The sequence below is a fragment of the Pungitius pungitius genome, chromosome 20, assembly GCF_949316345.1.
Source record: "Pungitius pungitius chromosome 20, fPunPun2.1, whole genome shotgun sequence".
Taxonomy (NCBI): domain Eukaryota; kingdom Metazoa; phylum Chordata; class Actinopteri; order Perciformes; family Gasterosteidae; genus Pungitius; species Pungitius pungitius.
Window position 1 is genome coordinate 6,210,615 of NC_084919.1, and position 27,016 is coordinate 6,237,630.

The window sequence follows — 27,016 nt, forward strand, 5'->3', positions numbered from 1 at the left end:
GGCACAATGTAAAAGCCACACACATTCAAAAACCCAAGGTATTCTTTAACACTTTACTTGAGTCACTCTGGCTTCACAATGAATTCAATCAGAAACAGTCTTAACTCAAATGAATTCCTTATCTTTGCCTTACAGGTATGACAAAGATTTAAGTGACAAACTTCCAAAGCTGTAATTTCCACTGATTGGTTGAGGATTTGTTTGTATTGGTTGACATTAAAGGTCGAAACCATAGCATTTGAATTTAGTATTGATGCATAGAGGAAACAAAGGTAAGCACTGTGGATGTGTGATTTGTTCCTCATTCTTATTCTTCTGTCCAGCTTCATTTTTTAGGGGAAAATATGTTAATGCTATTGATCATGTCATCCAAAACCTCAAACTACTGTTTGAATGGGTCTTTGTCCATTTGTATGCAATTCAAAAACCCAAGAAAGGTATTCTGGTTCAACCCACCTCGCAGGCCCGTCAACCCAGGAGCCCCGGGGGGCCCCAATGGTCCATTATCACCCTTCTCTCCTTTTGGCCCCGGGGGACCTGCAAAGAGAAACAAAATTACAAACAAGAGTAAAATGATAATTTGATACGACGCAAACGCTGCAATTACGAAAGCAAAAATATAGACTTTAGGAGCGTTTTCTTTAGGTTTGAAAAATGACTGTACATTTATAATAATTTAATAGTTTATAATAAATGTACTCGAAAAAATAACTCCCCATCGAAAGGAAATATTTTAGATTTTTTAACTTTTACTGTACTTCTCCTGAGAGAAATAGGAGCTGCAACAGGGGTTTGTTTTAGGAATTAAAGAAAGGAAAAGAGAAATGGAACCGACAATAATACGTAATAACGATATGTCGCATTGCTTAACATCAAAGGTGCCAAAATCAAGAGAGGAAGTAATCATGTAGATTTTCACTTGAAAACAGATCAAATGAGACCATATAATGATTTTATCAATGTCAGCAAAACCCCGTCCCGTTCCTAATTCATCATGGTAGCTACACACACACACACACACACACACACACAGACACATGCACACAAACACACAACATAAGAGTACAGCCAAAATGTAGGCCAAGCTGAGTCTTACAACTTGTTTCGGGGATTCAATCCAAAAATGTTGTTTTACTTGGAGAAAGCGAGTGAAGAAAAAGCCAAATAGTGATTGAAAGAGGGCGAGGGAGGAACGCACATGAAGGGAGAAACGGGGAGAAAGAGGCCCGGCCCCAATGGGAGCCACATGTTTAATGAGGTGGACCACGACACACACAGCTGGTGGGAATGCTTAAAAACTCAGGGCTTGTTATTGTCCAGGGGTTCTGATCCTTCAGAGCCCCTAATGTTCTTCATTTGCAAGTTTCTGATGCCAAGAAACCGCTGACCGGCGTTGAGATGTAGATCTGCAGCCGCGAGCAGCTTCACCACTGGACACACTTAACTAGTGACCACGGGTCAGGAGCCTATCAAAAGGTCCCATTAGGAGGCGAGGCTGCTCGCCTACTACCGGGGCCACGTTTTCGTATCAAAGTGAGGATCTTCTTGGTCAATAGGGATAGTAATTAGCTGCTATTTCAATGTATTGTTTATTGAAAAGGGTTTAGGTTGAAAGAATGCCAGTTATTCCCCTTTCATTCTGTTCTACCTATTGTAACCCTTTATGCAGATTTGACCTGAGAAGAAGGGATCTCACTCGAATTAACCCTTGCGGTTTCTTTTTAGTTTTGGCCAAACTAAATCTGCTACAGAACTTCTGCACACTTTTCATATTACCCTGCGGGCCTATTGATAGTCAGCATTAACAACATAACAGGAAACACAGATGTTTCAGTTTAAGTCAGTTGCGTCAGTCAAAATGCAGCAGATTACTGAGTAGAAAAGGGCTAAATTGTGTGAGCGTTTTTTGCCTCTTACTTTAATAATGATGCATTTTGGCCAGAAGTCGCCTGTCTAGCTTGTGTTTTTATTTGATAGTTAAGATGTTAAGTTGATCGAACACCACTGCATTTCACTAGACAGGCCATAATATACAGTTTCATCCTGAGGGGAATGAGAATATTTGTACCAAATTATGTTTTTGTCATTCAACAGCTTTTTCATTGGATCACTGAAAACTTTGACCTGCTAGAGCAGCAAAGTGAAAAGTCAAGGGTTCTCAACAGTGAGGATTCATCTTCTCTGGCAATGCATTATTAAGAAGAAACGTGCGGTCACAGGAATTAACAGATCAAAAGAGTCAAACACAAAAGCAGTGAGAGAAAGCTGATCTCTGAACCGATCTCTTCATTCAACATATTAAATAATCTGCTTTTAAATATTTTGTGTGTGCGTCTGCGTGCCTCAAATGGTTTGGTTCATCTCGGTGGTCCTGTAGAAATTGTGTCCTTTTAAACAGTTTGTTTTAGTAGAGCTTCTCATTGTTAGTCTCCTGGTGCCAGTGTTGCTACAGTAACTCCGCCTGAAAACATCTGACAGCTCTGAGTCCAAACATACTACATACTACACATATGTGGAGTTCAGGCGACTCCATCCAACATTCAATGCTACGCAGCCAGTGAAGGTTGGACCAACACAGCGAGATCTGTTCTTAGCAGAAGCCACAGCAAGCCACGATGGGAGGATATGTGTGTTAAATGTAAGGGAAGATAAGGAGTGTGTTGCTACATCCATCATGGTAACAAATGACACAAGACATTATCAGGATTTCCTTTCAGGGTACAGTCATCATAACAAAGAACAGATGTACAAAACTCTGATCAAAAAGGGGTTAACATGTATAATGTGTGTCCCTAATCTCAGACATCAGGTCTGTGTTTAAAATTGATTTTCTTGATTTTCTTCCACAAAGCGCCTTGGCTTTTCAAATACTTTCACACAGAGATGATATTTAAGAAGATAGATTTACCAATTCACTCTTAAACTTTTTCTTACCTCATTTTTTGGCCTCTGCTCCGATAATGGAATACTCATAATAAACAAAAGTGTCATTACTTTGTAACTACTTTGTCAATCTGAAACCCTAACCCTTGTAGTTCAGGATGAACTGGAACCCCTGTGAGTGTTCTCATGTATAAAAATTAGCTTGGTAAAGAAACAAATCAATATAACACACAATAAAAATCTTTGAATTCCGCAATGCTAGAAACACATCTACATGACATCCCAGTGTGTGGACAGTAATCAGAGATCTGGAAACTACTCTAGGGAGGCTTTTGTGAAGGCCTCACGGCAGACAAACGACAGGAGTCAGAACCTGGATTTCTCTCTAAGTGTGAAAGCTGTTGCCCATAGTAATACACCTGCAGAGAATTACCACCCAACCTGTAGCTCAAACCTAGAAGGCATTTGCTTCACGCCATTTAAACACTCTTTTTAGAGTGGCAAAAAGAATAATGAAAGAGACACTGTCTTCCACTCACAAGACGGGGACCCCTCTGTCTGTATTGGTCTGAGAGTGAAAAAACAACACGCAGGTCACCAAGTCGTCCGTTTGTGAAAAACAACCAAATCCCTACAATACTTATGCAGAGGAAACAGCGATGATGATATCTTCTGGTAGCTATGGTTACTGTGGTTCGATTCAAGCTAAGCTAAGCTAAGTATGCAATGACCTTTTAGCTATAAAACACAACCCCCCCCCCCCCCTAAATTGTCCTTTGACAATCCAAACGTTGGGTCACTGACAAGACAGTAATTGAGGACGACCCAAACAATTTGATATAATATAATACAATACAAACTTAAAGTTGTAATCAAAATCTCCTGATAGTTATTATAAATAATACCATTAGTTTGATAATTTACCACCTGGAGAGGTATAAGACTCAAGGGGACATTTTAAAACATCTCCTCGTGTTTCTACATCATTGATGCAACATGTGTGGCATGAAGACCCCTGCATGAGTCATAGAGAAATGAAAGGCAGATGAACATAACAAGAAGAAGAGGACGAGGAAAGGGAGGAACGATAAGGGAACACAACAGAAGACTATAAACATTGGATTGAAACGTAAAACATTTCTTGGCTAAGGTGCCTGAAAGCTAACAGCAAACAAATGGGTTGCCAAGCGAAAGCTAATGACAGAGCTGAGTGGTTGGGTTTTCAAAATCTAAATTTAACCCCCACAATTGTTTCCAGTCTTGGGAAGAAACAGCATCCCACCCACATGTAAAGCAGACCTAAGATCAGGGGTCTTGTTCGGTTGGATTTGCCATCAATCAGCCCGGTCCACGTGCCAGCATTACGCCATAGCGCACGTATTCAGGTTTAAACAAGTCAAGGGAAGTCTTTTTGTGCCCTGGCAGCTAGAGCCGTGCAGGGTGGGGACCAATCACATCCAAACAGCATTCAGAGCTGGAGTAGTAATCCCCTGGTGTCAAATCATGTGAGCATTGCTGCGGCCACTTGCGTCCAATCACGGCGCAAACATCTTTTGGCTCAGACCCTCTTTTGTAAATGACCTTTTTGCAGCACAAAGTACCCTTTAGGGGATTCATTACACTTCACGTTTTAAATGTGTTCCTACTCTTGTTCTCAAATCCGCTTGGAGGTCTTGGTTGTCCTTATTGCGCAATGTGGGTAATTTGCACACATGCAAGTTCTCTATCAAGTCCCTTTTTTGTCTATTGGACAAAAATGATCTTGAGGCCTTTTGACCTGCACATCACATAGTCAGTGCTTACTGGGCAGGAGTATTTAGGGGGAAAATTTGTATCGACGAGAGGGGGCCCTCTACTTGCCTAGCGGGTGTCACTCGGGTACAAAATGAAGGTTATCCCCTTCCCTGGGGAAGGTTTGAATTAGAGACTGAATATTTGTCTTTGCTGACCTTCAAATATGGTGAGGTTCCTCAGGACCAACGAGTGCTCCCAGTCCTTCAGACGGAGGTCCTCTGTGATTGTGTTGAGGATTTCCATCTCGTTCCTCAGCTGAGCCTCTGTGTGAACGTGGGTCACCCATAAGCTGCTGGTGTCCTCTGTTATGTTGCTGATCTGTATCTAAGCAGCATGAGTACAATCACAGGGAGGGTTAACAGCAGCAGCGGTTTGTCACGTTGCTTCAGTCAGATTTTCATATCATTATTCTATATTATGAATGTTACCATTGAGGTTTCAACGTGTCGTTAAATTGAATTTCTAGGACATTCTCGTAAAGTACAATGAACCTGCAAGTCGTGTATCTTCAGGTGGTGAATACTGATGTCGTTGCTGAAGGTGTGATTGACAGCTCCCACCGTCCAATTGACCTCGTCCAGTTTCTCTCTCAGCCTGCTCACCTTTCCTGAGGTCTCCCTGACGGATAAAACAACACAAGCAAGTGTGTCCTCCAATTCAATTCAATAAAATATACTAGTCTCTGTTGCGACGCAGTTACACAAGCTTTGTAACTGAGGATTTTCACTGTAATAAATAAGAACCTGAAGAGGAGGTCCTGGTCTTGGAGCCAGGTGGAGGCCCGGGACACCTCTGCACTCAGGCCTGTCAGGTTCCTGCGCGTGGAGCTGCTCAGGGACGACAACCTGTCGTCCAGCTGCACCAGGTAGCCCTCTGACTGAAGGGAGTGAGCCTGGATGCTCCTCAGCTCCACCTCCAGGCCCTGTGGGGGGGATGACTTCCAACAGTCAAAGTGATTCATCGGGAGTGTCACTTTTTAATTGAATTACTAACGAAAAATCCCTGTGAAACAGCACTCTACGTATCTATCTTTTAACACCACTCAATATTCCACGTTTAAACTTCATTGTCCTTGGAGGGTCTAAAACCCTGCTTTGTGCAATCTTTTCTCTTGTGTTGTACCTTAATGAGGGTCTCGAGCCTCTGAAACCATTCGCTGTGATTGGTGAAGAGATTCTCCAGTTTCCAGATGTTCTCCAGCAGGTCGGCCTGAGTGGACGCCTCGTCCGGCGCCGGCTGGAGCGTTCGAGAGCGCTCAGAGATCCGGGTCGCGTTCTCCATCAGCACCTCCTGCCGTTTAGAAGACAGCTGGGAATGAGACACTGGGGAGAGAGAGAAAGAAAGAAAAGAGAATGAGAGATTAGATGCAGTCCCCAAATTGAATGTCATTTACTATTAATCACTACAGTCAGCACTGAGCAGATGTTGAGAAATCGCTTGCTCTAATAGTGATTGTCTATTCTTACTAAATGTTTGGTTTCTTAAAGGATGACCTCAATATTGTGATTTCAAAACTAGTTCCCAGAGTTGGTGTTTACTCAGAGGGCACATGGTGGAAATTCTGTCTTCATGTTGACTGATGTTTGAGTTGGCCTCTTCATGTTGGTGTTCGTCCAATACTTGCAGGACAGACACCAGTAGAGTTTTTACTACAGATATCACGCATGGTTTCTGATGATGGAAAGTAACTAAGATACAGACATCTTTGGGGAACTATGAATTATGATTTTGGTGTACTTTTATACCAGTAGGATTAAAGTAGTATATGTATCTTGGGACGCCCTCACAGAACAAACCTTTTAGTATTTTCTCAATGTAGTACTATGGTTTTGCTTAAGTTAAGGGTCAATGCTTTGTTGACATTTCCTATCCATTAAATCAATCAATCCAGTTTTGTCTCTAATTAAGAAATAATCTACTTTACAACGTGTAATAAAGTATATGTAAGGTAATATGAGGTTAAGTTAGATGACAAATTGTAAACACACAAATCTGAATGAAAAACAAATGGGTTTTCCTTTAAGAGTCTTTAGAGAATTTGAGGACAACATCTGAATTACACACATTTTTATTTGGCTGTAACATCACATTTCCCAACAAAGCTTTCATCTCTTGCTTTTGGCTGTGCCATAAAGGCCACTTTTTCTCTGTTCTCCACTGTGCCTAATGAGAAAAAGCCCCTCGGTTTCATGTTATGTTGAGAGCAAGTTGCGTAGTAACGGCTGGACGGCTTGGGAGATGTTTTGAAACCAGATCCTCAGCGTTACGCGATGACGACATTCCCTCCGCGGGACAGCAAGGACCAATGTGTACTAAATACCTCGCATGGAGAAAGAATGGCAGTGACTTGAGAAATGAGGGGAAGCAGACAATGCCCTTCACACATGTTCTTCAGCACAGTTGTACCCCTGTATGTATGTTAGCACATCTGTCTGTGTGGGTCTGTATGGAAACGTGTGCAAAGCCGAGCAGATTCCTGCTGAGCCTCACTTCTGCTAACGAAACATAATTCCCGCTAATTATGTGTGTTAGGTTTATTCCTAATGACCTGAAAAACTAAATAAACCCAGATCTTGCAACCACTCAGATCACTTGATTGCTAAATTATGGTCTGTCAACGTTGGTGAACACACACACACACACACACAAATTAGAGTTTCCCGGCAGTAGTGGTGCTCCAGAATGAAGAAGAACCGTAAGACACATGTTAATCTTTTTATTTTAGTTTATTAAAAAGATTTTAATTGCTTAATTTATTGTTTTACTCAGCTCCTTAATGCGTATTTTTCCCAGTCACTTTATTTAGAGCGTAATTCTGTATGGTCGATCCTACATTTTTAGTTCCTTTTGTGGAAATTGAATGAAAGCGTCAGAGTATTTGAGCTCAATTGCATCATATACTTGCACTTTCTCCTTAAACAAGCACAATGAACCGGTTTGCACTTGGGAACTGCGGCCTGAATTTGCCTGAAATACATTGTACGAGCAGGTGTTTGACTCCCCACAATTACCCACAAGTGTGTGTATTAAGGCAAACCCCTTTGCGCCGTTAACACTTTATTAGACTAGTTTCATATCCCAACCAGGTAGACATCAGGAACGAGCATGACCACATTCACTTGTGTTTCTAGCGTAGTTCACCGTAACGATGGCCCACCTCAAAAGGTCCTGATATTAAGACCAGCGTGTTCAGGGGGGGGGGGTTCCCTCAGGGGAATTTTCAGTGTGGTTTTACTGATTTATGGTGCAGAATTACATTTCTTAACCACAAACCACAACCGTGTGCTGTTAGAGTGAAGACACGTCAATTTATTATCATAACGTGTTGCCAGGATTTAAACAGATTTTCCTCTGCCCCTTTTTTTCCTACGGTTACAGCGTGGAAATAGGAATTATCAATCAGCCTTGGAAATCGCTTTCCACCAGTAGATGTCTGTTGAACTATAGCCTTGTTAACATGGAGAGCTCTGTACATACAATCAACCAGACCACAGTGGTCACTGATGGGGAACAGAATGGAGATTTGAGGCTTTTCTATTCACACCGTCATTCGTAAAGCAGTGATAATGGATTTGTTTGGCCATTTGGTGCAGCAGAAAGAGATATATATATATATATATATTAATAATTTATAAAGTTAGATAATTGTTCATTTGGGGTGAAGTTAATGCAATATTAAACTAGGTTTAAAAGACCAAAATGGGAAGTTGATGAAATATAAATGTTTAGTGAAGGAGACAGAGTATCTAAATCAAACTGCAGGGGGATAACAGCAGAGTTACTTCACTTTGAGTCACCAATAATAATCATAATGTCAGACTGCAGACAGGAGGGATGAGCGGGTGTTATGTGACTTCAAGATGACGAGAAATGAGGGAAAGAAGACACCTAGGTCTGACAAATCCATTTCTAACCTCTCAGCTCAGCTCTCTAAGATGGGAAAGTGATTTCAAGTAATTCAGGGAATTTCAGGAAAAGTAATTTCAAGTGATCCTTTTCATTTCAGACACACATGGTGGATGACAGCAATACTCAAAACGGGTTAGTTCAAAATTCACAGCTGACATTCATGGACCGAATGTTGGGGGAGCAGAGCAGCCCGGCAGCTGGACTTAAATGTATATGAAAATGGATTCAGCTGTTTGTTCAGTCCTCACATGGTCTTCCATACTAGCAGCGGACTCCTATTATATGCATTATTTAATCATGGTTAGCACCCCCGGGAAATAATCCAAACATTACAGTAGTAGTTTGGATTTGGACATTTTATCTGCAAACCCTGACACACGTTGATTGCTGTAGATTCTGAATCAGAAATAATGTTTCATATCAGCATCATATCACGTTTGCAGACAAACCCAATGTCACATGGTTCGCTTTGTGAAAAAAAAAGTTTAGGCAACAAAAGTACTTCAGATCATGTAAATGTTTCTTGTGTTGATTTTTTGTTTGAAAGATGGGATCCGGATGGTTGTTCATTTATCGTAGAATGTTGTTCCCTCTGCTGGTTTTCCCTTCAAACGTATATATCGATATACCTGTGAGGACTTTACACTACAACTAAATATCTGTTTCGGGCATATCTGTCAGTGTAAGTCCCCTCAACATCCTTCCAACTCGTGGTCCCTGCATAGTGGCACATACACAGGCCTGTTTTCGTGAGTTTTTGGGACATTATATTGACGTACATTCATTTCCCGGTGATTAGACCTCAACAAATACTTAATTCACCCTTGCTTTTTGTCAGGCATCTTTTCCTCAGAAGGAAGGTGGGCTCGCACAATGTGACTGTGTAAACAGATTTTTGTCCTTACAACATGGGTGAAACACTCCCACACCCACTCAGACAGAAAGGCTGTCTGGATAGTGTCATGGGAAGGGCAACCAGAGAAGACAGAGGGAAGTCTATCAGAGCAGCGTTCCTTTGTGGGCACAGCCAAAGACAACATGGTGCCTTCATTCATCAGGAGGCAGTTAAAGAGTACCCGTGAAATACGCTCTCCCTCTGCCATCCAAAACGTCTTTGATGTCAAACTACACATTCCACACACACACTTATTACACAATCCGTCTATTCACTTTAAAGTTCTCTAAAATAAAAACCCAAAGATACAAAAATATGATTGTTCTCTGTATTTCTGAAAGATGTTCACTGAACATTTCTGTTCTCTCGGTCTTTGATATTTTTTCTGATTGATGTTTTTTTTTTATCCCTTGATAATAGCTTTCATTGTTATAGATTTTTTGGTGCAGTTACATTATTAAACAATGTCTTTGTTCCTTTACAAGCTTACCCTGCAATATATTTCTGTGTTGACAGTCTTTAGATTGACATTCTCTTGTGTTCATTTCCTTTTGTGTTATGCCTCGTGAACTTAATATGTTAATGGATCACCCTCTGTTACATCGATGGGATCATTAAGGTTTATCCTAATCTATAATGATATAAAAAAGAATCAACATTTTGAATGTGTTTGGGATCTGCACACCTTTCTGGTTCTCTATTAAATCGGAAAGGAGATGGTGTAAGGATTGTTTGTGAATGCTAACAACCAGACTCTCCTCTAACCTAAAAGTCTATGGTGAGCTGTGTCTTTTTAACAATGTTGTACAAGTGGAACGTGCTGCAGGCCTTGCACCCATGGCTACTAATCTCACCTTTCAGCTCTCACTGGCTTTTTAATAACGCTACATAAAAGTGTGTTTATCTGTGGGCATGTTACAAAGTTCAGAAAGCAGTATTATAGGACTATAAAGGGAACCTTAGGGAACCGATAGTTGACTTGAGAGGCCCATGTCAGCAATGATTGCAAAGAAAACCCAAACTACAGGAAGAAGCCCCCTGGAGGGCCCGACGTAGGGCCGCCGGCACCTGGAGTTCCCCGAGCGGACCAGGATTGGCGGGTCCCCACCCTCCCTCCCCTTGTCTGATTGCCACGGTTCTGCCCCACTTTAGGACCGTCTGGAATTCGGTCGGAGGGGGGGGGGGGGGGTTCTGTCACGGTTTGGTTCTGCTTCCTGTTTTATTTTGTAGTATTTGTATGTCTCTCGTCTCCCTGGGTTAGCTTCACTTCCTGCCTTGTCTTGTGATTGCGTGATTGTCTCCACCTGTGTCCAATCACCTGCACCTCCCTTGTGTGTTTAAGCCCTGTGTGCCTGTTGTCCCTTGTCGCGTCATTGTTCTTTCTACCTGTCGTTGGTGCACATCTCAGTTTTGGGAATAAAGAGCACCTTTTTTTGGAAACCCTGCGTCTGAGTCCTCCCTGCGCACCAGCACCCGCCACACTGTGACAGTCAGAATACAAAGCCCAGTTGTTCTCTGGCCTAAAGCATCCAGCTTACAACGTGTTTGTAACCACTTTAAACAGACTCTTAATACACTCTTAGCATGGTATGTAAGTGTAAAGTTTAACCTTCATTTGACCATTTGCAAAAAAAAAATCTCTCAAATGACAATTACTTTGGGAATGAGAAAAAAAAAATCACTTTCCGAGGACATCTTGAAAAATGTCAGTGCTCTTAATAAACCACACTAACATTGACCGGTCAGTCAGAGCTTCTTTGTGTGTGTTAGTGTTTGACAACAAAGAAAAGAGCGGGTTTGAGAACATGGGAACGTTTCTCCTTTTGTATTCTGTGATCCTGAAACATTTTCAGTGCGAACCTTGACTACACCACAGCCCTGGCTCACAAAATGAATGAATGAGGGTAAATGTGACTACTTTGATTATGTGTGTCTTTCTTTCCATCATCTAGATTCCTCAACTATAAATTACCCCCCCCCCCCTGAAAAACACCACAATAGAGGAGTGTGTAGAATGAGCACAACCCATTATTTGCACCCGGGTCTTTCATCAATGGACCTCCAGGAAGGAGTCAGACACGGCTGATGCATTTGTGAAGCCTTCAGAGCCTTTAGCGGACTCCTCCCCCTTTGATATTGACCTCCAGGCAGACATCTATCTCTAAGGACGAAGGATGAAATGGAGAAGTTTTTCACTTGACTTTAACCAGAACATCTTGTTGAAATGAAGCCTCTGCCAAACACGGTCCAATCGTCCACAAAAACAATCAAAAGGCCAGAGAAAACATTCTTGTAAGTTGGGTCTGTGGAGAACCTGGAATGACCCTCCTGTAGTAGGAGCTTAGGGGCTCATGGAATGGGAAATTGGCTTGGTTGTGTCTAAAATGCTATTTGGACATGTTGTATGTTTTTGCAAAAAATAAAAAGGGGCACGAGCTGGGCGCAGCGAGGTTACACCTAAATGTTTGGTTTCCTGCACTGGCACTGATTTTGGGCTTAGGACCGGTTTTTGGTGCATTGCATATTCGTCCATGAATGTTCTACCCAGGACTGAAAAACATCTCACGCTCTGTAAAATAACGGAAATGGCTTCAACATTTGCAGACGATGTAATTTAACTCTAAAACACAAATCCAATTGGGTGCAGGTTTCATAACTGATCAGCCAGATCTGAAAGTGATCTTACCTGATAGGAGAAATATTAAAATATTGTGTGCAAGATACAGAGCGATACCCTTCAACCTGAAAGAAACCAACCAGCATCCCGCTTCACTTTGAGGCGATGCCAGCGCCAGGGAGGAGGAAGGAAATTAAGAAGAAAGAGTCTTTTTGTGGACCCGCGGACCTGAAAGTCTTTCAGCAGTGAATGAGAGTGAAATTACAGGATCTTTGAAAGCAGACAGGCAACAACCTGCTTTTCTTGAGATCACATCAAGTGGAAGCCAATAGGCCATTTTAAATGGACGACTGCACCATTAACTGGTTCAAAAGACAAAATGTGTGTGTGATGGGGATTCAATTTAGTTATTTTTGCAAAGAAAGAACAGTGATAAGAAAAATAAACAATGTATGGTTAAAGTACATACCGAATTGACTAATTTAGTTTATAACCAGTTTTATTTATTTGCAAGTGGACGTTGAACTTCACAGATCTGTTTGCATGTTTGAAGTTATTGCGTAATGATTTGCATGAATAACTATGAAACTGTCTATTGGGGGGGTTTAATGTCAACATTGACCTATTTAAATTTATACCTACCTGATACCCATTTCCAATTCATGCATCCAATAGACACAGAGCTATATTATCATGTGCTGTTGTGTTTATTATCAGATGAATGCGTGTCTAATGTTGTTTCTCCTTTTAGCTTGGCTTTTAGTCCACGCCAACTGTGTTTTTTTCCTGATAACGCTAACTACATTTGCTAAATTTGTTTGTCGCTAGCGAGCGATTCTAATGAGAGCGGGATCAATAAGCAGAAATAAATAAAGGACGGGGACATTTGAAAAGGAAAGCATTTTGTCCAACGCGCCTGACCTTTTGAGTTTAGGCCGTTGGTTCTCTCCATGGTGGAATGAGCCAAAAGCCCGATGAAAAAGTAGCTTATCAAGTGGCACCTCTTTAGTCGGGACAAAGGCAGCGATGAGGAAGGAGGGCAAAGACAGCTTTTATGAGAAATGCGGCCTTGGTGTGGGAAACATTCGGCATCGTTGCTAACTTGATCTCTTGCGTTTACTGCGAAGATAAACAGACATCACAATTGATTTGACAGTGACGCACTAATACTCAAAGTTACTCTCCATCCGAAGAAAACTGATTAAAGCCAGTTTGTTCTATTTCGTTCATTCCCTGGGAATGGTGCCATTATCACATGGGCCATATGTTTGGCACGGGTTCATAAACCGAGGCTCATGCTGCTGATGCTTCAACCCACTCCTACCAACGGCTGTGATGGGTTGGTGCTTACAGTGATCGCGTGGTTCTGCAGCCGAGGCCAACGTACAGTAAACATCGCTGTTAAACCACCAAATTACACCACAGGTAATATAAATATAATGACTAAGCAGAGCTGTTGAATCTTAGTTTATAACACGGCTAAAATGTTTAACTGCAAATTTAACGAGGCAGATGTTGTGAAGGAAGAAGTGTAATCCTTTTGTGTTATTTCGCCATTTCATGGTAGGTTAAACAAAAGTGTCTCTACCCAACTACAATCATGGTGAAGTGTCTCTCCCGGGGGGAGGGGGGGGGGGGAGGTTGTGTGTTTGTGAAGGTCAAGCTGTAACTCAGCTGCAGGAATGTCCGAATGAGGTGACAGCGGCAGCGGCGGCGCTGGAGCTTTTGTTTGATTTCTAAGCGTGGACCCTGTCTGATGTGGCAGACATCAAAGTGAGGCTCATGTTGTGAGAGACTGAATTACTTAATAAGTGTGTGTGTGTGTGTGTGTGTGTGTGTGTGTGTGTGTGTGCGTGTACAATGGGCCCTGTTTTCCGCCTCTTTTAAGGTGTCTTTGTGTTTCCTGAAGTGAGGTTGGAGGGATTCAAATAAAAGGACAAAAAAGTTCTGAGTCTCTGTAACCTGCGAGTCGTGTTATCTACTAAATATTATCAAGATAACTTCTGTAATAATTTTCTTTCATACTGCTTGATTTAAAACTAAAAACAACAACAACAAAAAAAATTAGAACCATGGATTTGAACCATCTTTGCTTCTTTAATTGATGGCTTCAATCAATTGGCTCGATAGTGTTATGAAACTAAAAAAACTAAAGGTTCTTTACAAAATGCTTAACTAATTCATTCAAAGATCAACTATATTGGAAAATACCTGCACCTAAAGTTGAAGTCTAGACTTAATTATGTTGTCCTTCCTGACTTGTTTACTGTGCAACTCAGAGAAGACCTAGAATAGATTTCTGCGCTCACCTTGACCATGAGGTTCATAAAGCTGTAACGAGTTTGCACACAAAGCAGTTGAGGCTTAATTTGACCCAGGGACAAAGAAACAGAGATAAGCACATGTGTCTTTATTTAACACACATGAGCTCAGTCTTAATTAGTAACGTATAACACAAAAATAATCATTTAGGCGCCTGCTATCGTGTTTTGAAATCCCCGAAGCTTAAAACCCTCCTCTAGAGTCCACCAGATTAAAAAGAAGAAAGAAAATAACTAGCTTTTTTATGGAGAGCTGCATCACTGAGACTTGCTGCTTTTATTTGAGACATTAACACACTGCAGTGTTTCACTTTATTGCTCCTCGTGAAGTTGTTTGGCTTGAAGCTGAGCTATACGTGTGGATCTTTATATATGTTTTAAACCTTTTAAAACAAGTGAGCTGGGAATGGTAACGTTCGAGTCACATGACACATGAGGACGACTAAGCACAACCTGTGGCTCATGTCAGCATATGTTCATTTACTCTGATTATATAATGTCCATCATCACTCTTTGTTCCTCTTTATTTCTAGAAATTCAGGCCTGGAGCTTGTTAAAGTGAATGAGGCCAAATGTAAGGGGTTTACAATTAACATCATTTGTACGGACTGACTGGCCAAACATTCAGGTAATCAAAGAAAAATAATATTTAACCACCAATCCCAGAACTCAAACAGGGTATCTCATCAAATATATTTTCTTTAGTAGAATACCTACAGCATATGACATACAAAGGTTCCCTTGGTCCCTCTACGGCACTGAGGAGTCACAGAGAGACAAGCAGCAGAAAGAGAACGAGGGAGAGAGAGAGAGCTCCAATTAGTCTTGACATGTTAATGACTTGCGTTTGACTTTGACTTCTTGAATGAGGCTCTGCCCTGACTTTTAGGGCCCCCATTGTTGAAGAATGAAGCAGTGACTTTGCTCTGTTTGTTTCTGTGTGTGTGTGTGTGTGTGTGTGTGTGTGTGTGTTGCTCTCATGATGGAATACCCGCTGGGAACGCTGGATCCTCTCCAGACTCCTTTCTACAGAAAGGATGACGACCACAGAACAGAAACTCATTAGAAAAGGCTTTATGTTCTGAGAGTCAATTTAGGGGCCCCTGGACTATGTGCACAAGTGGCATACAGTATGTGTGAGTGTGTGTGCGTGTTTTGTTCCACTCATGAATGTGGTCCGTGGCTGTGTATTTGTGCGTCTGTGTGCATGAATAACTGTGTGTGTGTGCTCTTGTGTCACGGGGAACTTGTGTCTTTCTAATTCATGCTCGCATGCAGATGTAGCCATGTTTGCAATGTATTGGGTTTTAAATGCTTGTGTTTTTGTGTGTTTTTTCAGTGTCTGAGAAGAATGGGCGTCGGTGGGTTGTCTTTGCATTCATGCTTGCACTTCCCCACACATGTGTGAGGATTTGTGCGTCTCTGCAATTATACAGACATGAAAAAGTAGGTGCCTCTGCTGGCACATGCTCTTGGTCTGTGATGGAGGACTCACACTCCTGCAGACAACGTGTGTCTGAGGAAAGGTATTTCTCACCCGTGACCGAGATCAGAAACCGCTCGTCCTCAGGGGAACAATTGTTGGTCATTTTCACAGCGGTGTAGTTTAAGACCTTTAAAGTACCTCTTAAATCCATTATTTGTGGCACTTCAGTGGTGTCAGAAATATGCTCTCGTCTTTCTTCTAAGGACAGCCTTAGTCGGAAACATCTGGTCTACATTAAATCACCTTGTCAAATAGTGGGGGTTTTCTAAATCTAAAGGTTGTGGTCTTTGCAAAATTAGCTTGCATTGTTTTTCTGGCGGTCAAGTACATTGACGTCTTCTGCCAGTACCCCACAGACCCAATGGTTGGAGGTTAGTAATGGGACGGTAAGAATCCCCTACAGCAGGAAATATCTTAAAAATACATAAATATAATTCAGAATGGTAAAAGACAGCAGGTAATAAAAAGAAACTAAAATAAAAGACACAAATGAAACTTTGACTCCCATGCCAATACTCAAGTTCATGTTAAGGTTGATATCTAATCTTCGTGTAAGTGTGCAGGAAGTGGGAAACACAAGTTTTAAGAAAATAAAAACAAAGGAAAAGAAGAAATGCAAAGAGAGATTTTTGTTATAAAATACCTGAATTTAGATTGTAATTAAACAATAGGTCCTACAAAATCTCAAGTTTTGAATAGGGGTTTCTCTCGGTTCTTACGCTCTTTTTTCAGTAGCCAGAGTTTACAGGGAGAGTTTGAAATAGGCTGAAATCAAACACACAACGAGAAGCTTCTCACAGATTCTTCTGTCTAATTTCAAACATGCAAACAAAAGAATATTTGATAATAACAGGATATTACCTGGGGGAAACACACTACCTCACATGGATCCAGGAAGGAGGATGTAAACAAAACAGAGACTGCTATGGAACATCCACTTGTTGAACTTAACGCTAGCTTAAAAGATATAAAACCCATCTGTAAACATCTTTCGAGTGAAGCTTTAACGTGTCTTTAAAAAGTAGAAAAGACTAGAAAACATCATCAAGCCGTCTAGCCCGCCCTTAAAGTCCTGCAACCGTGGTGTAGTTGATATATTGTCTAATGTTAGTTATCCTCTTGATTCAAAAATATGTCCATGCGTGAAAAGGATCGAAAACAGTTGTCTTCAAAAAATATGCTGGAAATATCTTGTTGCTTTTGTCGAGGGAACTAGTGCAACGCTAACATCTGGAGAAAAAACATCATCCCTGCACCACCATATTGCGATTCCACTTGGAAAATACTGTCAGACACATCCAGATTCAAGCAATTAAAAGTGAAATATTTGAAATGAATCAAGGCGGCCCGAACCGACGCACATTATCAGATAATCCAGGACAAACAACGGTAACGGCCATGGTTCCCCAACCAGATTTAGTGGAACGTTGTGGAACATTTCGTCATTGCTACAACTCTCCTGGGAACATTTGCTTTAGAGATTTAGTATTGACCAACAACTAGAAACAGAGCATAATGTAATTGTAAAAAAAAAAAAGTTGATGCTAACACAATAATGCTTGTTCTGGGGGCTTGGCAATCATTTCTGTTGCCCCTCAATGAAAAACACAATCTCGAGCTCGTAGATTTCGTGGCCTTAGCGAATAATAACAAACCCGAGCATCATGTTTTCCGAGCAGCAGTTCACTGGGTGAGGAAAGAAAACACAACCGTGCCCAATCCTGAACAGCATGTTTGCTGGAAAACATGACTCAGTTGCACCAACGGTACAGTAGAGGTTGAAGAGAGGCCTGTAGGCAGTGCTTCAAGGCCCGACACACTCTGTAAACATGTGGCTGGAAGATTTCCTTAAACCGTACCTGTACAATTCTAGACTTTAGTTTGTGGATTACACGGAGCTGGTTCCTTCACTGCAACCCGATCAATGATGTTCTGTGATCAAACACAGCGGACAATTTCACAAATGTTGAATTTGACATCTTAACATGTCGATGTTATAGATGTTGTTTACACTCCTCTTCATGCAACCTGAAATTATACAGCAAATGTGACACAACTGCATTTATGTTTTGCATAAAAAAAAATAAAAAAAGATCCTTGAACCCTTTCATGGACGATGGATTGTAGTGATTCCTTTGCTCCATGTTTCCTCAACAGAGAGAGACACAGACAGCTGTCAGCCCAAACAAACCAAATCACTGGCTATTGGATGTGTTTTTTTTTAATGTGTTAACCTGTTATTCTAGGAACTGGCTCCAGATCTATCCATGGTATTTGTAACATTCTCTGGCCAAAAGTACCAAAAGATATTTCTAGTGTTTTGCAGAGAAAAGCGTTCTACCGTAGTCAGAAGATGTCTCCAAATGCTAAAAAATAGTACTGGGTTACAGTATCTAATAAAAAAGGATTTGGGTCTGCATTCAGCCACTGATTCTTTTGGAATGTGTGTTAATGGAAAAATATAATAAAAAGCAGAAGTTATAGACAAAACTCTGCATCTGGTTCTAATTAGGAAAGTTGACAAAAGTTCATCTCTCAAAAATGAGTGACAATGATTGGGATCAATCAAAAGCAACCAGTAGGAGGTGTGGTTTCCAGCAGTGCAGCCAGAGAGGGTTGAATAAAGATCATTTTAAGCATCATACATTTTTTTCTGGGTGCTTTTTTTCTTTTGATTGGAACCTAACCTGCGTTTCAATGTTTTGTAGAACACTGCTCAGGACATTTGTAATGTTTTAATGGGCTGTTTAAATGAGTACTGACAACAACAAAAAACGTGGTTAAACCATTCCTCCCACACTCTGCACACAAGTGGACTAAAACGCTGCCTTGAACCTTTCAATAGCATTTTTGCACTTTCCTCCGGGATTGAAGAAGCTTAAGAGCCCCAGGGTCTCGAGAGGGAACAATCAACTTGAAAGAACAAGAAATTACAATAACTAAATTGAGTCAAATGTCACTGTCAACAGCCTCACCATTCAAGTTGATGGATTCTAACGAGCCTAACAGGCCCTCACTGGCTAACTGGCTAACTGGATATGCATGGACAGCAGGAGGAACTGCTCTATCAGGCCGAGGGAAAGTCCGCTCTGCTGAGCCTGTACATGCGAACAGGGAAAAAAGGAGCAAAACGTTTCTCACTCGGATACCAACGCGGGTCAGACCGCAGGGTTTCCTGGGACGTCTTTAAGCGGTACATCGTGCCAACCTTTCGGGCCGGGCCAGAGATGCAGAGTTGTCTGGTGCAGCTTTAATGCTCAGGAAACCAAAACATGTCTATCACGTAATGGTCCTCCTCTTGAGCTGTGTCAAAACAAGTGACGAAGACCAAGAGGCTCTCCAGCAGGCGCCTCTGAGATAATAAAAGTCTGGGTTCTGTCTCCTGGCTATCATGGGAATCGAAAATGTGAACTTTCACCTCTGGACCAATGGTCTCTGCTGCCCCTGAGTCTCCAGATGAGAGCTGTGGAGTCTCTGTGGTATCTGCATGGAGTTACTCGTAGGAATAAAGGCCTGATAAGGCACCTCTCGACCTCATGGTGAATGGGAGCAGACCTCCCTCTGGCTTTTTCATCCTCTTTCATTGTGGTTTCATTCTCTGTTCATATTCATCACTCTCCCACCTTCACTTGTCCAAAACAAAGATTTATTATAAGTTGGGCCGACACAAAAAAATATTATATTATACGGATCATTTCAGGAGTGCAGATGTTTTCGACCCAAGATGAGACATGATCCTGCTAGCAATGAAATATGGACGTGTTTGAATTCACGGGAGATGCTGGCCGAGCCATGAAGTTGGGAGAAAAGCCAAAGGAAGGCAACATAAGTGCTGGAAAAGAAGAAGAAGAAAAAAGCGAGAATTCAAAAAAAAGCAAATAGTGGATAACACAGAGTTGAATCTTTGTTCCAAAGTGGAAAACTGGCAGCCGCTCCCAGTGTGTTTGTGACAATTGGGCCTCCCCTGCGTTCATGCTGGAGCCACTTGGCTTTTAGATGGCCGGCATTTCATTTAAGAAAGGCCTGTTGAAAAGGCCCGGTTTGATGGCTTTTCTAAAAACGACCTCATCTAAAGACCTTAAATAAGCGAATACCTCCGTGACGACGTTGAAGCCGTTCCAAACTCTTAACTGCATCTCTGTGCCTGGGAACACTGGCATCGGCCTTGTGGTCACGCCGTGAGTGGGAGGCTCGGGGGGGGGGGGGGGGGGGGGGAGTCTTGAAATGAAATTAGGATTAGAGCAGTCAGGACCCTGCTGGTCTGAAGCCAGCCGGATCTTAGGCCCGCCTCTGTGTCAGTCACCCATCCTTCTAGCTTCATCCCTCCTTAATTGCGCCGCTCTTTGAACGTACGTATGCTTATCTCTCCGTCTCCATCAGCCTCTTTTGGTCTTCCTCTACTCTAATGACGGAGCCGGCCTTTTACAAGGGGGCCACAGATGGGTCTGCAGAATGTTACAGACGTAGGGCTGGACACGCACACACACACACATGCACAGTGGATTGGCCAAGGTGTTTCCAAATGGACCAGGACACGGAGGAAGAACTGCATCGGTGCTCTGAAGATGCTGGAATTCATTACATTAACCAAACGCCCGATGTGAAATAACAACGGCTAATGCTAGTTTCCGTATGACACCAGTCCAAATTCCCCCATCACAGTTTCACCTTTTTTGTGCCAATCACCGATACAATCAATGTTGGACATTTATTGCTAAGAGAGGGTCTGTGAGAACCCTTCATTGCTACAAACAGATGTACATGGATTTAGAACTTGTTGACAAGGGAACACAGTTTGTTGTGGTTTCGGTTTGTTGTGAGAGTAGTGTTGAGTAATTGTGTTGTTCACAACACACTTATTACCCCTCCATGTACAACCTCACAGTGGCTGACTCATGGCAACATCTGGAGGGATTTTTAGGTTTTAGAAGGAAGGAAGGAGACTCTCCCATATTTGTTGTGAATACTTTCACTATGTCTATGCAAAGCGTTGCTCTCTGTCCGCTCTGCCCTGGAGGTCTTAAAAAGCTATTAAATTTTTGCTGGGTTAAATCTAGCTGACCTGGGGTAAATCTGAATATCTGGTTTCAGGGACGTGCACAGACCCTTATCCAGGGTGCCTTCAATGTACCTAAAGTACCTCTTTAGTGACAGTCTTTGCCACAGACATTTTAGTGGATTTAAACATAAGAAAAATACATTTTTGATTGAGGGGATACCGTAATTAAAGGAAAGGGTCAACCATACCAAGACAGTTTAATATTTAATGCCTACACTTTAAATCTGCAATAAACTGGAACTATTCCTCAAACCTATTGTTTAAGAACCAACTACCTACTTTCTGTACTTTATTTACTTCCATATTCTGTAGTCAGAGATGCTGAAAGCTGAAGGACTAAGGACATCATCGTATAGCATGTGCTCACAGAAAATAAAATCAAAATTAATGCCAACTCATGAATTGGGGATAAGGGGTCTCCAGAGCCTTCCTAGAAAGCAGGATCTCTACTGGACCCCCCATGCAGAAATCTGGAAAGGAAACCATGCAGGACAAAGGAACCAGCCCCCAACATGCTTCATCTCTCCTTTGTCCTGCATGTTGCCTTCTAAAAAGTCTGCCCTGCTTCAAAAACAATGTGGCGTTCCAGCACATGTGGGAATCAAACCGGTCAAACATAAACAAAACTATGCGTTAGCAAAAGAAGCGCTTGAAATACTCATCAGAAACCCTTCCAAGCGCGGAGGGAAGCGTCGCTAAACCCTGCTGCTTCTGGCATTGAAACAAATTACCAACTTTTCAACAACTATGTCAGCAAAATCCTCAAGAGAAAAAAATCACCAGCAGGACTTTTACACGACCAAAGTTTAGGTTATGCTTCAAAGTATTGTTTATGTGCTCTATGTGTGTGTGTGTGTGTGTGTGTGTGTGTGTATGGGGGGGTTGTTGTGTTCTCATTGCTAAACTAGAATAGACAGTTTAAAAGGGGGCTACGGTTTCAGACCACGTCCCCACAGTGTTACCTTAGACTGCTAAGTGGGGTTTTGTGGGTCATGTGTGTGTATCTACGCATGTGTGGGTCCTTAATTACAGTTGAACCTTGAGGAATGGCCGATATCATCTGCATGATTGAACTCTGAGAACAAAAGATGGACAATATGTTTCCTTCTGAATGTGTACAGAAGATTACTCTCCTCTCTTTTCACCTTTTAGGATTTATATATTTGACTTTTCCTTTCTTTTTCTCTCTGAATGAGGCAAAGAGGTGATGCAGGAAAGTCATGTGGCAGAGCTGAAAGAGCTTGAATACAGCACCAGGAAATCCTGGTCTACGGGACCTGGCTAAATATTCATTTATAGCCAAACTTAACAGCTTGTTGCTGATAACAGTCGGGTCTCAAGAGAATAGAAAAACATAACTTTGACAGTTCAATTGAATTTTTCAGGTCCTCGTCTTGTCTGTGATATTATTATTTTGTACACAAGTAAAAACATAATTGACTGTAATTCATCCTTTTCTTAATTTTCTCTTCGAGCATTGAACTGAAAGAAATATGGACAAAATGCAAGATACTCATCAACCACTGTGTTTTAAAAATAATCTAATAATCAGTCGAGGAAACTGATTGGGAACACCAAAGACTGACGGCTGATGAAGATAAAGTCACACCCTACCTGCCAGGCAGAGTCCAAAGATGGTGAGAAAAACCAGGATGTAGAGGGCGACGATGGCGTACTTGATGGCTGAGAGGGAGTTCATGTGAACACAGCACTGATCCTGCTTCCTGCGACGCTTACCAGAACCTGACCGAGACAACATTAGGATTAAGATCAAGCCCTAATAGCATATTAACGCTATGACACATACTAAAAGTAAGTAAATTGGCCTTTTGAATAAAGCGTTTTTTTCTTAATATTGTGTGAATATACTATGTGTAATATGTGTGCCTTAAATAAAGCTATTTATCTTGAAGCTAGTTAATTGTAGGCTGAGAACAGAGGGTGTTCACGACAACAAGGCTCGTGTTTTCTTTACTTAGAAGGGAACAAAGGACTGGTGGTCAAAGCTAAACGATGCTTTAAAAAGTAATAAAGCCAACGACAAAGATCTTACACCCAGCAATCTACTGCAAAGTCAAGTTGTGTGTTTGTTTTACCTCATGGCATACAGAAGAGAACCTGCACTTCAATAAAAAATAGGGATTTGAAACACATTCATGGTTTGCTAGTAGTAAGGGTTTTGATTCCATTGTGACAAATACACGTTGAAGAGCCATTATTTCTGTATTGTCTAAACTGAAGGGTTTGTACAGTATGACGAACGAAACTCGCACACACATCATAAATGGACTAATACACATGTATTTGTAACAGAACACACACACAGACACACACACTCTGCGATGAGCTATTACACTAACTCATGTCCCCACTTAACACTCCTCTAGGGTCAAACAGATGTTGGAGAATTACTCTTTATAAAACTGACGCAACACTGTGATGGAAGTGTTTTTTTGCTTGGTGTGTGTGTGTCTGTGGGTCTCTGTGTGTTAGCTTGGCAGGAGGCAGAGAACAACATTCCCTTCAGGTCAAGAGGATTGAAGACATTTATGAAGGTTGTTTTTCTGTGGTAACATCCATCATCCATTGCCGTAGGACAGGGAATGCGATATTGTTTTTAAAATGTTTTCAGACATCAGCCCATGAGGGTATTGTCTTCATGAGTAATTACCCACAACATTTACATAACTGTGTGTTTCTCAACAGTTTTAGAACAGCTGGTGCTCTTCATACTTGTACTGTTTACAGCTGGTGGACTGGACAAGAGCCCTGAAGAAGTGACCACAGGTTTACGATGGTTATATAAATATGCTTGACCATGAAGCATGTCTAATGTGGAATTGTTAAACATTGGTATTATCGTATCGTAATGGTGACAACCTGTCTGCTATATTAGTAGAATCTTCAATTGATTTGTCAAAACAGTTAAGATAATGGAAGAATACAAATAAATAAAAATCTTCCTCAATACCTTTTAAGGATTGTAGCTACTACTCAAGACTGTGGAGACAATATTAAAAAACACCCGGGGGGAGACATGAACATTAGGATTAATATCACACTTGCTTGGATATTAGGAGGATTTAGCAGAGTCAATCGTCTTGTGACTGGTGAAGCTGGATTTTGAATACAAGCACTTATTTGCTGCATGTCCACCCAACAGCACGCTCTCGTTTGGACCGTGACAATCTGTCAGTGAACTTGCTGACACACATGTACGCACACACACACACACACACACACACACACACACACACACGCACGGACAGACACTTCCCCTCTATGATGAAGAACACATACTTTTCCAGCATAAGACAAACACAGCTGGCCCAGATGTGTCACATGACTGGAATCTATAGGAACAGAAATTGCCGTCAAAGCCGGTTTGACTCTGGAGTTAAACTCACGCTGAACTGAGAAAAGAAACCACGACACATCCTGCCAACACCTTCACAGAAAAACAGCCAAAATTGAAACTGTCTGGGGTTTAAAAGGTGAAATTATTGCAATATTTAACGGCTCTTCTGATGTTTCCTTCTCTCAAGCCGAATGTGTAAGACAGAAGGGCTTTCTGACTTTGAGTGCACTTGTGTGATGTTGTTTCAAGAGAGGCGAAGACTTTCTGATGCCACTCTGGTATCTGGTCCCTGAAAGACATTTTCAAAAACTTTTTTAAGTTTCCATCCATTGATCGAGGCTTTCACTAAAGGCGGTTTCCACCGATTTGCTGCGGTGAGCAGAAATAAAAACAATGAATCGATGCATAAGAAATCCTGTTGATGTCTTCGCATGGAACCAACATGGAAACTGGTTTGGCTGCGTGAAGGTCCGCTGCACGTGGGCCTGGTGAAGGCCGGTTAGCGTGCCGCTGACAGACGGGCAGAGACCTTTACGGAGGAAGGAGGCAGAGTGGATTGGATGACAGGACACTTATGACACACCAGCTGTTTCCCCTACTTGTAGTCTCCATGCTAAGCTATGCTCATCCACTCCTTGCTTCAGATGGATGTGAAACTCGCATTACTGAAGATCTGCCACAAAAAAAGATTTTAAAACTGACATTAGAGAGAGACTGCAGGCTGAGTATTCGTTTCTTCAGCAATGGTAAACAGGTTTAGAAATGACACAACGTCACTGCTGAGCGTGGTCTGTGACTCATGTCTGTCATGCTGCACAGTTTAGACAGAGAGATTTAACAAACCAATCACAGGGATTAGAAGGTGTACACTCATTTTACTAGGAGCCTCAAAACATTTTCAGCACACTTCAAATCAAACACATCTGATGCTTTGCAGAGAACTATTGAAGTACACAAATACATTTGTGTTCTAAATATCAACACATCATTATCAAAACCAGTTGCAATGTGCACCATGGTGGAGTCGCCATTTAACGCCTCATATCCAAAGGCACATCATTTAGACCCCATTTAACCTTTAAAGCTGTTTTTTCTCTGTGTTTAACCTTGTTTTTCTACCCATAATTAACAAAACATTTACCTCAAAAAGTTTAAGTGCGTGAATGGCACTCTTGTTTTGCTCTTTTTCAACCAATGAAACACGCTGCATGTGCTTTGGAATACGTTCTCAAACAGGGGGAGGTGTGAATAGACTGGATGGTTTAAGTAGTTGGATGAGAACAGTCTTCCTCATGTGTGCGCCCATTGTGCGCCTTTCCTTAAAATATAAACAGATTCTCCAGTTCATTTTCACTAAGACTTTCCCACCAAACCTCGAGTTGAAACCTGAGAGTACAACGTCGACTGTGGATTTGTTGCAGCTGCACCTGTACATACATTCTCACACAGACGCACATTTTTCACAGATGACCATATTGAAACTACAGTGGATGCCAAGCGGTGACAGCATCAAGTCTTCTTGTGTGTCTGGATTTTTTATTGGTGGGTTTGTGTATAATATTTCTGTGTAGAAAGTCGCTCTGAAAATCAATCATGGTGTATGACGATCTGCATACACCCCCTGCCCCCCCCCCCCCCCACACACACACACACATACCAGCACGTTTTCTGTGCTCCTATTAAAGCATAAATTACTGTGGTCAGTTTCATTGAAGAAGATCGTACAGTACTTTGAGCAAATGCAGATGTGTATGCAGATACATCTGGACAAATAAGCTCCTATGTAAAAATAAATCTGTATTTTGGGTAAAAGTCAAGTGCAGCTCAGTGTTTTAGTTCTCAACTGGTCCCCTTACCTTCATCACAAAGGTTGAGTTTGGACAGGTTGTGTCCATCGTAGGCCTCTTCGTACAAGGAGCCGCTCTCTCTCTCTTCATATGTGCTCAGATACATGGCCTTGTTCTCCATCGCCTCTGACTGAAGAGAGCAAATACACAAGGGATGTTTCATGTTAAATAAAATAAAACACCTCCCCCTAAACAACGCAAACCTTTTATGGCTTGCACAAAAAGTACAAATGACAAGAAAAAAAAGACACAGACAAGAGCAAGGCTGATATGAAAACGTTAAGAAATTTTGACCAGTAAAGTTTAATATATTCATCCTACTTTGCGTTTTGCAGAGACATGCAAGGCCACTGGGTGAGATCAATAAATACCCATTAGTTATCTGCATCATTCTATCATTAAATGTGAGGGGATTAGTCTTAGCCGGGGTAACTTGTTATGGGTTTTGGGTGATGGTTATCATTGAAGGTCCTTACAGATAAAGACGTTTCAATGTGTGGGTTTGTTGTCTATTGGTGTCCTGTTGTACTTTTCAAACACACACACACACACACACACACACACACACACAAAGGGAATGTTTGTAGCATGAGGATAATGGCTGACTTTGAATCAGTGCTATTTAACTTGTTTCCTCATAGACAGTTGTGTTATTGCGTTGGTCGGGGTAAAAGTTTCTGTGTGTTGACAAAAAACATATCCTTTGGATTTGGGTTGAATTAACTTGAAGTCAGGAGATTTCTGAGGATCCTCCAGTTGATATCCTACTCGGTCATAACCTCACTTACATCCAAAGATCCAGCAACAATATGGCAAGAATATAAAAACCTCATGTTCAATTTCAGGT

The 27,016-nt window shown here is 41.6% G+C and overlaps 1 protein-coding gene across 1 annotated transcript in view; it reads right to left on the reverse strand.

Annotated features, from left to right (window-relative positions):
* Positions 1 to 27,016, reverse strand: part of scara5 (scavenger receptor class A, member 5 (putative)) — a 45,338-nt gene that overhangs the window by 15,813 nt on the left and 2,509 nt on the right. The window contains exons 2-8 of the mRNA XM_037449942.2: positions 26,179 to 26,299; positions 22,579 to 22,707; positions 5,800 to 5,999; positions 5,421 to 5,599; positions 5,169 to 5,295; positions 4,833 to 5,001; positions 457 to 537 (exon numbers count right to left, since the gene is read on the reverse strand). Of these exons, the coding sequence (XP_037305839.2) occupies positions 457 to 537; positions 4,833 to 5,001; positions 5,169 to 5,295; positions 5,421 to 5,599; positions 5,800 to 5,999; positions 22,579 to 22,707; positions 26,179 to 26,290 (997 nt within the window). The 5' untranslated portion in view covers positions 26,291 to 26,299. The remainder of the gene's footprint in view (positions 1 to 456; positions 538 to 4,832; positions 5,002 to 5,168; positions 5,296 to 5,420; positions 5,600 to 5,799; positions 6,000 to 22,578; positions 22,708 to 26,178; positions 26,300 to 27,016) is intronic.